Source organism: Lipotes vexillifer, unplaced genomic scaffold, assembly GCF_000442215.2.
Source record: "Lipotes vexillifer unplaced genomic scaffold, Lipotes_vexillifer_v1.1 scaffold1353, whole genome shotgun sequence".
Classification (NCBI taxonomy): Eukaryota; Metazoa; Chordata; class Mammalia; order Artiodactyla; family Lipotidae; genus Lipotes; species Lipotes vexillifer.
This window is the reverse complement of record NW_006787905.1, coordinates 267,305-279,346: the sequence shown is the minus strand read 5'-3', so window position 1 is coordinate 279,346 and position 12,042 is coordinate 267,305. Positions and strand designations below refer to the sequence as shown.

General features: G+C 47.2%; 1 protein-coding gene across 2 annotated transcripts; it reads right to left on the bottom strand.

The window, feature by feature from the left end:
* Positions 1–5,441: 5,441 nt before the first annotated feature.
* Positions 5,442–11,245, bottom strand: RPS10 (ribosomal protein S10). Of its 2 annotated transcripts, none has more exons than XM_007460939.1 (6): positions 11,163–11,245; positions 10,173–10,322; positions 9,774–9,945; positions 8,214–8,291; positions 6,168–6,223; positions 5,442–5,532 (listed from the first exon to the last, which is right to left on the bottom strand). In XM_007460939.1, the coding sequence occupies exons 2-6, from the start codon at positions 10,320–10,322 to the stop codon at positions 5,491–5,493; spliced, it is 498 nt and encodes a 165-aa protein (XP_007461001.1). In that variant the 5' UTR covers positions 11,163–11,245; the 3' UTR covers positions 5,442–5,490. The 2 variants fall into 2 exon arrangements, with proteins under 2 accessions (XP_007461001.1, XP_007461002.1); XM_007460940.1 differs by having other exon boundaries at positions 5,446–5,532; positions 11,159–11,245.
* Between the last annotated feature and the right edge of the window lie 797 nt (positions 11,246–12,042).

Sequence of the window (12,042 nt, the reverse complement as noted above, 5' to 3'; positions counted from 1 at the left end):
CAGCTGTCAGCTTCCAAAATCCCTTAAAAATCCTTTGGAGCCTGTTTTTTGGTGGTAGTGGTGGTGGGGATTAGCTGGTGAGCCATATATGGGGCTGGTGCGCAGATTCCAGGCTATCATGGGCCTCGAAACCAACCCTGGAAAAGAGGCCAAAACTTCTGCAAAGCTTTCGCCCAGTGATGGATGTGCCCATGCAGGTGGCCAGGTCACGGGCTCGGTAGTTGTGGCTCGCAGGCTCTAGAGCACAGGCTTAGTAGTTGTGGTGCACGGGCTTAGTTGCTCCACGGCATGTGGGATCGTCCCAGACCAGGGCTCAAACCTGTGTGCCCTGCATTGGCAGGTGGATTCTTAAACACTGCTCCACGAGGGAAGTCCCAAGCATTTTTAAATTAAGATATGTACATTGTTTTTTAGACACAATGCTATTGCACACTTAATAGCATATCATAACTTTCATATGCACTGCGAGACCAAAATATTCATGTGACTCATTTTATTGCAATATTCACTTTATTGCAGTGGTCTGGCACTGAGCCTGCAATATCTCTGAAGTATGTCTGTATATGTATATTATTACATGTCAATTATACCTCAACAAAGCTGAAAGAAAGTAAGTAAAAGAATAAAAATAATACAAAGCTGAAAGAAAGTAAGTAAAAGAATAAAAATAATACAAAGCCGAAAGAAAGTAAGTAAAAGAATAAAAATACAAACTCCTAGACTTGGGGAAGGGAGCCCCAGGCTGCTTCTCCAGTTACTCTGTGAGACATCACCTGGGCCATCCTCATGCTACTTTAGTTCAAACTGTAAGAATTCAGCTCAGAAGGTCATAGTGGCCCACTATGGGAGGACTTCCTCTTGATAATATTTGCTTCCCTCGTCCCCAGAAGTCACCAGTTAAATTCCAACCATAGCCACTGGACCACTTACCACTTGGTGTATGTTTCTAGGTCTGTCTCCCCAACTCTGGCAGAACCTCCACGGTCAGGATGTGTCACAGTCACTTTTGCATTCCCAATTTAGGCTACTGCAGAGATTTTTGTTGTCCCCACCAGTGTTCTTTCTACAGAAGGGGGAGGCTTCTCAGAGATAACTCCCTCCAGGACATCATTCACGCAGTGAACAATTACAAAGGAGCTACTGGATAACCAACAAGGACCTACTGTATAGCACAGGGAACTCTGCTCAATATTATGTAACAACCTAAATGGGAAATTGTATAACTGGATCACTTTGTTGTACACCTGAAACTATCACAACACTGTTAATCGACAATACTCCAATATAAAATAATAAAAAGTTAAAAAAAAAAAGACTAGGGACTTCCCTGGTGGTCCAGTGGGTAAGACTCCACGCTCCCAATGCAGGGGGCCTGGGTTCAATCCCTGGTCGGGGAAATAGATCCCACATGCATGGTGCAAATAAGAGTTCTCATGCTGCAACTAAAGATCCCCCAAGCCACAACTAAGACCCTGCACAGCCAAAATAAATAAATAAATATTTAGGAAAAAAAAAAAGGGAGCTACTACCTATGAGACTCTGAGCCAGGCCACTGGAGCGAGGCTCAGTGTTAGAGAGAAAATGGACCAGTGTCCAAACAGTTCCCACCCAGCCTGCGAGAGCTGAGACGCCACGGGCATGCACGGGAGGAACCCCTAGCCAGGCTTTGCAGTTGGGTGGGTTCCATCAGGAAAGGCTTCTCAGGAGAGATATTTAATCTGACGAATGAACAAGAGCCCCGAGTGGGTGGGGGTGGGAGAGTTTCCCCACATGTGTAACACCACATGCAAAAAAAACTGAAGCTGAGAAAGGGCGTCAGTGTAGCTGGATTCTGGAACTTGCAGCCTTATTTTCGTAGGCAGATGAAATTGTTAGGCTATGCACGGAGCCTGGCATTCGTCTAGATTCTAGAAGACTCTTGAAGGCAACATGGAACTTTGGAAGGATTTTAAGATGAGGAGTAGCTTGTTCACATCTGTTTCTGAAAAATAACTGTGGCTGAGGTGGGGACAGTAGTTGAAATCAAGGCAGAGCTAGAGGCAGGGGACCTCTTAGGAGGGCACTGCACTGGCTCTGGGGAAGTTCATGGTGGCACAAGGCAAGGTGGAGCAGAGAGGGCCAGGTCAGGAGGATGTCTTACACTCCTGCCCCCGACACCCAGCCTAGTCACCTACCCACCAGCAGACCCACCGCTTCCCTCCATAACATCCTGAGACTTTGTTCTGAAAGCCCAACCTTTCAAAAGGCTATCTCTCACCTCAGTCACTGATCCATCCTCTGAGAGCCAAGAGTGCTTTACGTTCATTGAAAACTTGGGCAAACCTGGTCCCAGGACAGGTTAAACCAGGTCTGCTTCATCTGTGGGCTTTGAAACAACTGCCCTAGTTAGCACTATTAGCAAGATTCCTTTCTCCCATCTCATTTCTCCCAGGTCTAAGAACCGATAAATCCATTTTGAGGCTCAGCATCAAAGCAGATGTGGTGGGAGCCCGTGACCCTGCATTGCTGTGCGGCTACTACAAGCTGCATTCCCAAAGCTTGGAGAACAGCCTGGGCACAGGCGTGCCTCTTGTCTTTTAGTTCTCACTGAACAGGCCTGGCTTCTGGAGACAAGGGTAGGGATGGGGAATTCCTAGGACCCACACTGGGCTGCTGGAGGCCTGGTCAGGCACTCGTGGAGGGAGGGTCCAAGTGGGCCCTCACGTCTTCAGGGCTAGAGGAGGTATCCTTCTCAAAAACATCTTTGTCTCCCAGCACCTAACGTAGGCATATGGTAGCTGCTTCTCAAAGGTCTATTAAATTAATCAAACCAAAATCTGGACTTCTAAAGAACCAGGGCACTTATGAGATGGCACTTGGCCCCACCAAGAGACTTAAAGCTGTTATTGGCACTCCCTGTAAGGGGACCGTATTTTTCAGGGAAAGGGGATTTGTGTCCATATAGGGAAGTTTGTATTAGGAAAATGTACCTTCAGCTGTCAGCTTCCAAAATCCCTTAAAAATCCTTTGGAGCCTGTTTTTTGGTGGTAGTGGTGGTGGGGATTAGCTGGTGAGCCATATATGGGGCTGGTGCGCAGATTCCAGGCTATCATGGGCCTCGAAACCAACCCTGGAAAAGAGGCCAAAACTTCTGCAAAGCTTTCGCCCAGTGATGGATGTGCCCATGCAGGTGGCCAGGGGGGCCTCTCTCTGCCCCTCGGACTCCACCCACCCCAAGTGACCTTCTCAGGCATTCATAATAGCAAACATTTTTCTCAAACTCATTTAAAAAAAAAAAGCCTTAATTTTTGACATCTGCTTCATAACCTCACAGACTCCACCTGACAGTTTTATTTTCCAATCAGACTTCTTCAAGACACTGACTGGTCTCACCCCTCCCCTGCTCTACATCCCCACCTCTGGGTCACTTCAGCCTTCATTCACTGCCCCTGCCCTGCATTTCCTTTCACTCTAGACTAACAATTTGCCAATTGTAGAGCTTTGGTTTTGCTTTCCTAACTGGACAGTGAGGTCCTTAACGGCAAATTTCAAGCCTTCTGTTTCCCAGAGCATTTATCAGCATTGATCCCCAAGGAGCTAGTCAGTGATTATTGATTGGCAGGGGCCATTCAATTTACCAAGGTAGGGGGAGGGAGGGGGGCTGGCAGGCAGCAAGAACCACCTCCATCTGTATATTCTTACTCGTAGGCTCTGACTCTACTTTGTAGATTCCCTGGGTTTTCCCAGAGTCCATGGGTAATCTTGGGAGAACACACTCTGCAACTAATTTAAATCACGAGGGAAAAGTTTGGCAAAGAGCCGTAGCTGAAAAAGTGACATTTTAGGGCTAGAAAATCACCAAGGCTATAGAGGAAACCCATCTGCTCACTTGCTGGCCTCGGTGGGAAACAGTAAAGCTGAGAGCTAACATTTCACAGTAGAATCCAGGTTAAACAATCACAAGGCATGTGAACACGGGCAAACCACTTGACATCACTCGAGCCAGCAGAAAAATTGGATATAAAGCAATCTTTGGCAAGGCAGCCAAGGCTGCTCTGAAACAGCTTCCCCCAACACCACCTCCTTCTGCCAAAGCAAGCTTCTACTCATTGGCAGTTCAGAATACAAAGCTCACCTCCCAGGACTAAGTGTAAGTGCACATTCAGGGTTGCTGTCCGCTGCCACCTTGTGGTCTAAATTACAACTGCCGGTCAGGACTGAAATAGGTGGTCACCAGTGCAAAACCACCTGTGCAGTTTAGGATTTTTATGTTATCAGTTTCACCTGGCTAATTATCCTCCCTCTCCATACAGTGCTTGGCCCATAGTACCCCACAAATTATTCCCAAGTCCCCATACCCCTTAAGAAGAGCCACTTCTATTAGTTATCCATCTTGCTGGCTTTCCTTACCTTGGTGGGCCTGCTGGTTGACCCAGAGTTGCTGCCTCAAAAGCTTTGACCTCTGACCAGGAAGTGCATTTACTGCAACCATCAGCAGCCCAGGTTTGACCTGCAAGTCAAAGTTGGTATCTCGGACTTCCCTGGTGGTGCAGTGGTTGAGAGTCCACCTGCCGATGCAGGGGACACAGGCTCGTGCCCCGGTCCGGGAAGATCCCACATGCCACAGAGCGGCTGGGCCCGTGAGCCATGGCTGCTGAGCCTGCGTGTCCGGAGCCTGTGCTCCGCAACGGGAGAGGCCACAACAGTGAGAGGCCCGCGTACCGCAAAAATAAAAAAAAGTTGGTATCTCACCCAGCAAACTTGCCTGCAGGCTTGTGCCCCTGGACTCTTACTGGGCTGCACCTTCAAGGCTCACTTCCTGGCACTGTGCCAGGTAGGTGGTGTTTCCAGTGCAGGCCCACAGAAATGGTCCATCAACCCCCTCTGGATACTTACATGACACTTGGCCCCACCAAGAGAAAACTAACACACTGTTCTTGCCCATGTACTCATGTTGTATGCTGGGTCATCACTGACAAACCCCAGGAAAATGGGACAGTGGATTTCCTATTTTCAAGGAGCCCTGGTATAGCAAGACCTCCAGTTGTCTAGTATTCCTGGGGGGAGGCTGGGCAGTCCCTTTAGGGTGTTTCTGTGCAATGTTTTCTCCCTGATTCTTGAAAACCCTGAGCTTTGGAGATTAATAATTCCAGGTCCAGAATAGCAACTTTCCCACCATACAGAGCTGAGCCAGCATGGCTGGTGTGGTAAAGACGCCCAGCTTTCCAACCTCCTCCCAGAACGGTTAACCACACTGGACAGGACCCCACAGGGAGGCTTATGCTGGAGCAAAGAGGGCCCAGGTCAAAGCCAAGTACTGCACCTCTAACAGCAACAAGTGATGTCACCCTGGATAAGGACAACACCCAAAACCAATCCACTCTTACCCCACTTAACACGCTGATCCTTAAACCAGTCCTGTTCAGGCTACATAACACACAAAACAGGGCACACATGATTAATTTCTTCTGGCTACACGTTTATTCAACACAAAACAATCTCTTACAAACTTTACTGAGGTGGCTGACCACGTCCACGACCAAATCCGCCTCTCTGCAAGAGAAATCACATGACATCAGCATAAGTGGTATGCCGGGCAGCAGGCCTCATCATCACTGGAGAGGTCCCTGTATGTAAGGGCTCAGAGAACCCAGCCCTGCCTCTTACAGGCTCTGGGGCCACATTCACCTCCTAGGCCCATTTCCTGCTGCCCAGGACAGCTGCTGTCCCAACAGTTATACACCATCCCCGGGGTTAATCTTTTACTTGGATTAACTAGTCTCACAACTACCTTGAGATAGCTACTACTTTATAGATGAGGTAACAGGCACAGAGGGGCACCTGCCGAAGATCACGCCATCTGCAGTCTAGAGCCTGCTCAATACCCAGTGTTCAGGTTTCAACCCTGTTTTGGTTCACGAAACTAATCCAGGGAGCCTATGATGGCCATTAATAAACTAGAAAATACCACTATGCCTCATGTAGTATTGATCTGTGAGACGTGTTTCAGTAATTTATATATTTACAGATGTCTGCATACTGTGCCTTAATATAAAAACCTATCTGGAATATGTGCTTGGGAAGAGGGGTGGGACCCACCACACTATACTGCATCTCTGGATATGCAGATCCAAAGGGCTGAGACCAGAATAGTGACTGCTTATGAAGAGCAAAAAGGGGATACTTACAAACTGGAATTCGGTTGCTGACCCAGCCCCAGCCTCGGCTTTCTTGTCGGCACCAGCTGGAATGAGAAACACTGATTTAGATTCATCATATGATCTGATCCACTACAGAACAAGGACAAGCCACCCAACCCAATCTTGCAAGAAAAGCCACATCAGCAAAGGTACCATGAAGTACAAGTAAATTACAACCTGCAGTGGGGAAACATCTTCTGAGCCACCTCTGCCCCATCCCTCTCCTGGGGCAGCCTTCCTTAAGTCACCTTACAAAACTCACAGCCCAAACTATTGCCTCCTCCAGGAAGGCTGCCTTGACCATGAAGTCTGGATTATGTGCACTTCCTATATGGACTTCCCATCACTGAGTTACTTCCATGCTTCAGACCAGCACCTAGCTCAGAGGGAGCTCAATGAAGGGGGAACTAAGAGGTGAAGGGCCCACAGAAGCAAAAAGCGACTTTATTAAGACCAAGGGAAAGTGGCAAACAAGATGAAAGATCTAGTGCTGCTCCGTCCTATATGTCAGCCACTAGCCCAAATTGAGATGTGTGCAAACTACCCATCAAATTTCAAGACTTAAGAGAATGCAAAATATCTCATTAATGTTTATACAGGTTACATACTAAAATAACATTTCAAAATACCCTGGGATTAAAAAAAAATAATATCCACATAAACCATTTCTATTTGCTTTAAATGTGACCACTAGGAAATTTTACAATTCACATTTGAGGGGCAGGGCTAATAGTGCGGTTTCAGTAAAACTTACTCAAATCGGAGCCCCCCTTTGGCCCATTTCTGACCACACCCACAACAGGCTCCTGTCTGCTCACCCCCTGGCTCTTTGACCAGAGCCACAGGATCCTCCCCAACTCCGTACCTTTGTTCATGCCGATCTCTCCCTGAAATGCTCACTCCCCCACCCTCAACTTGGGGACCAACTGTCGCACCCTCTGGCTGACTCCTTGTGTGGTTTGACTTCTAATAAAAGCGACGACGAACTTTCTCTGAACTGAGAGCCTGTTTGCTGGAGGAATCTTTCTTACTACTATCCTATAAGCTATTTAGGTTAATCGCTCACTTCTATCTCACACCTGAAGAATCAGGCACCACAAGTAGGAGGCAAGAGCAGTAAAAGCTAGTAAAAATTCCCTTTACACCTTTCTTTTATATCACAATTAACTGCTTCTGCAGCAAGGACAGAGTCTCTTTAAAACAAATTGAATGGCTCCCCATCTTATTCCAGAGTAAAATCCCAAGTCATACCATGGCCCACAGAACTATGAGACCTACATCCTTATCTGACTCTCCCACTATCTTGTTTAGACAAGCCAGGTGCCTTCGCCATAGGACCTTTGCCTGTAATGCTCTTCCCCCAGGTAGCCTCACCTCCTGCAGATGTTTGCTTCACTCTCACTTTGACAGAACTCTCCCTAAAAATCCAACTGGAAACTGCACACCCCCCGCCCCCATAGCACCCACGATGGACACGACATATACTTATTTTGTTTATCCACCCCCTACTACTAAAATGCAAGTTCAACAAGAGAAGGGCCTTTTGTCTCTCATGTACACTACTAGCCCCCTAGTTCCTAGAATTGTGTCTGGCATACCACAGGCACTCAGTATATATCTGTTGAATGAACAGACGTCTGTTGTTCCCATCAGTGCAAACGTGCTATTTAAAAATAAGATTTTGCACTATTTTTGCAATAAAAAAGCAACAAAGGTGATGTGAGTGGGCCCTGCCCTCAAGCACAACACAGGAACACAACTACAAAACAAAGAAAGCATGTTGCTTTCCTAAAAGTCTTCAGTTTTGCTCTAAAGGTCGTAACTAAAGTCTTCGGTGTCCCCAGCTCAAAGGGCTTTCCTTCTAATCCCCATCCCTGCATAAGACAAGAAGTACAAAGGACTCCAGCTGGAGATGACCTGAGATGAAACAAAAGATCTTTACTGGTTACCTTGGCATCTACAAGGGCCGAGCACCGGCCAGAGTAGAATCCCAAGATTCTACCGCAATACCCAGATACAGATGATGCTACTCACAGGGCACAGCGCTTCGTCTGTAGGTGTCTCTGTCGGCTTCCCCTCTTGTGAGCCTTGCAGGTCGCTCTCCTTCCAGACCTACACAAATTAAACCACAGTATGAACACAAGGCAATGTGGGAACTCTGCTCCCTTCAGGCCAAAAGAACGAACGGCTCTCCATTCTCACTGGGCAACAGTTATGATGGGTTAATGGGGACAGGAACTCCTACACCCACAACTGTCAGGTAGAAACTTGCCATCGCTGACATTTTGGCTCCTCTAAGACCTAGGAAAATGCACATCTTAATTAAAATGTCATACACCTGCAAAAAGTTTGCTTTCTTCTACTGTATTTCTCAGCATAAACACACATTTTCCAATTCCTTGGCAAATTAAGAAATCCAACCATTTCTATAAACATTTGAATAGCCAAAAATTTGAACCTGACCCATCTCTGAAATGGAAAACTTCCTGTGCAAACAGGAAAGGAGGCACCATAAGCTGCAAGCCCCACCTCCAATATAAGTATATAAATACAGAGGCCACTGAGAATCCTCTAGTTCCTACTTGCATCTCACTAGGCTGTGGCATAACATTCTCATGAATACTGAAAGGTTAATCTAGTATTCTCTCTACCTTGTTATGCTGGAAAATTACCTATAGAGTTCATGATTTGAAAATGGACATTTTTAGATCGAATCTGTAATAAGTGGCGGAAGTAAATAAACGCCAGGCCCCACCTATGGCAAACTGGAATCTGTGTGGGAACAAACAATGGCATTGGCAACACTCCCATGCACCCAAAGATTCCAAGATGCAGTGAAGAACCTTTGCTCTAAAGATATGTAATCCCGCCTAACCACCTAGGGAGCTTTCATAAAAAATGCAGATTCCTGGGCTCCATGAAGTGCCATTCCAGGGAACCTGACAGTCTGATTATCATGTTTTTAGGAATCTCTGCATCTCACCTCATCAAACTCACAAACTGCTCCTTCTACAAAGTTCCAATGACAAATTTTTTCAAAACCTAAGGAAAAGGAACCACAGCCCTGAAAAATGCCAACTGTAAGCCAACAATGACCTCAAGTCAGAAGGTAATTCCCCACACACACATCCCTTGCACACTAATATACACACACGCACTCTCTACATCCATTCTTCCCTATCTGTCGTGATTATTTTTGCTCCCATTGCCAAGAAACTCTAGACAACTCTTCATTTATTTCACATGGTAAACAGCTTTGCTTTGGACTTCTTGTGGGGGATAAGCACCTCGCTCTACTGGAAAAATTTCAGGAGAAAATTTCAGTAATACTCTATCACGTTTATCTTGCCACAGACTAATATCCTGTGTTTAATGCCATTTCTAGGGATTGCCTAAAGACCTGAGTCCAGTTCCATTAAAGGTTCTAGGACTTGACCTAGGTCTTGCGTGCCAGAGTCCCTCAAAAGCTGATTCCAATGTTACATTACTAAGACCACCTCCAGGCCCCACACAAAAAACCCCACTGTTTCACCTCTCTCCCCAGAAAGAGCAACGTCAGAGAATGCCTTCAGAGGCATTACGTGGGCACTATACCTTTGGGCCGCGGCCTGCCAGTCTCAGGACGACTGCGGCGCAGGGTGGCAGGCACGATTTCAGGGGGCAGGTGAAGGTAATCCCGGAGATACTGGATACCCTCGTTGGTTAGGTACCAGTAGAAATGTCTCCAGGCAAACTGTTCCTTCACATAGCCTCGTGATTTGAGAGACTGTAAGACAGAAAACCACGGTTAAGACACAACTAGAGGCTAGAAAAGCAGTGCAAATGGGAAGCTAAACTTCACAGTAGACAAATTTTCATGGTGTATCTACCTCACAGCCCTTCAAGGCAGCAAGCAGCTCTGGATGTCCTGACCTCTCCCTGGAATTTGCCTTGAACACCAGTGGAAAATCCCTCCATCTACACCCCCACTCCAGCAGCACCCCCGCCGGCTACCTGCATGGCCTTCATGACATGAAGATTGGGCACATTCTTGTCTGCCAACTCGGGGTGCTTAGGCATGTGGACGTCCTTCTTGGCCACCATCACTCCCTCCTTAAAAAGGAGTTCATAAATGGCAATCCGGTTCTTCTTTGGCATCAACATCTGCAAGAAGGAAGCGATTATCAAGAGCATTTTTGAGCAGTGTGGCCACGGGCCAGTCACCCAGTTCATCACCCCCAAAGACCACACACACACACAAATCACTGTGCAATAATGCACTGAAATCTCAAACACACCATGAAAAACAAGAATTCAAACTCCGCTAACTTAAGTCCAACAGTGACTAGTTCCCTCCCCCACCCTCGAAAACACGATTCAGGCGAGAAATTGCCAGGACGTTAAAATAAAACGAGGATGGAGATACATACTCGCTGCAAGACTTTCACACTCACAACAAAGGTATAAAACGGGAAGCAGACCCTGTACGCTCGGACTATTTGGGGACCATCAGCAACAGTACCTAATGCGGAATGGGCGCGGCGGTACCTTCAGGTGCGCGGGAATGACCCAGAGGAAAGCCCTCGATTCATGACAGGCCGCTAACCCCAAACCAAAGGGCTGAAACCTTCACAGCCTACCACTTTTCTCCCAAACTAAACTTCCATGACCAGGCAAAGAGGCAACTCAGGGTGCGGGGTTCTGCCCCGAAAAACAGCGTGCAAAAGGAGCACAGCCTCCCTAGCCTCGCCCGGATCTTCCCCGCCACGCAAGGGCTTCATCTTCCTCTCCCCTCCGCCTTCCACTAACGGGACGCCAATCTTCGCCTGCCAAGGGCCCCACTACCCCGCGAAGTGCGCCCCTGGCCCCTCTCATTGCTCAGAAATGGACGTGAGGGGAGCGGGAGCGAGCAGCCTCCGCCACAACCCCGGGGAGGAGCAGCGACTACGGCGGCGAGACGGCCAGGATGGGGGCCGATGGAACCCGAACTCCAGAGGAACTAACCGCGACGGCTGCTGGGTCCGGGGCCGGAGCTGGAAAGGAAGGAGTTTGCGCGGCGCGGCGTCTCTTCCGGGCTGCCGTGCCCCGCCCCCTGTCAGGACCCACGCTGCTGCCTGAGGTGGCCTCGGCGGTGCCTGAGGGACTGGCGTCTCCGGGCGACCGCGAACCCTGGCTGCCCTGAGGACGAACGCACGTGGAAACGGCCGCTGGGGGCTTCTGACCCTGCGTGCTTTATCAATAAATGGTCATTTTTATTGCGTGGGCAGGCCCTTTAGAAAATCGCTACGTCTTTCTTTTGTTTCCCGTCGGTAACTTAACTTATTATTATGTAAATAATATATGCATTTTTGGGGGGGGGAGAGAAACCAGACGAAATAATAATAACTGCAATAACAATAATAATAAAAGAATAAAAATAGAATCCCATCAACCGAATGATAGCTATTAACATTTTGGTATATATTCTTACAAACTCAAAGGAAGTGTATTTTTTTAACAAAAATGGGATGTTTTGTATGTACGTTATGCTATGATGTTTGGAAACCTGTTTTTTTTCGTTTACTAATACATCATGAATCTCTTCTTGTTAATTAATACCTTCAACTGTAATGACTACGTAGTAGACCGCTGATGGATGGTTTAATCAACACTCTATGACTGGATATATATTTTAGAATTTTTTCACTATTATAACTAACGATGCCACACACCTGCACACTTCTCAAATATTTTCCTTAGGACAAAGTCCTGGCAGTGTAATTGTTGAGTAACAAAGTACACGTTTTTAGGTTTTTGACACATGCCACATTGACTTCTGGAAGGCGTTATCAATTACATTCTAGTCAGCTGTTACTAACAAGGCTCACTTCCTCATTATTAACCC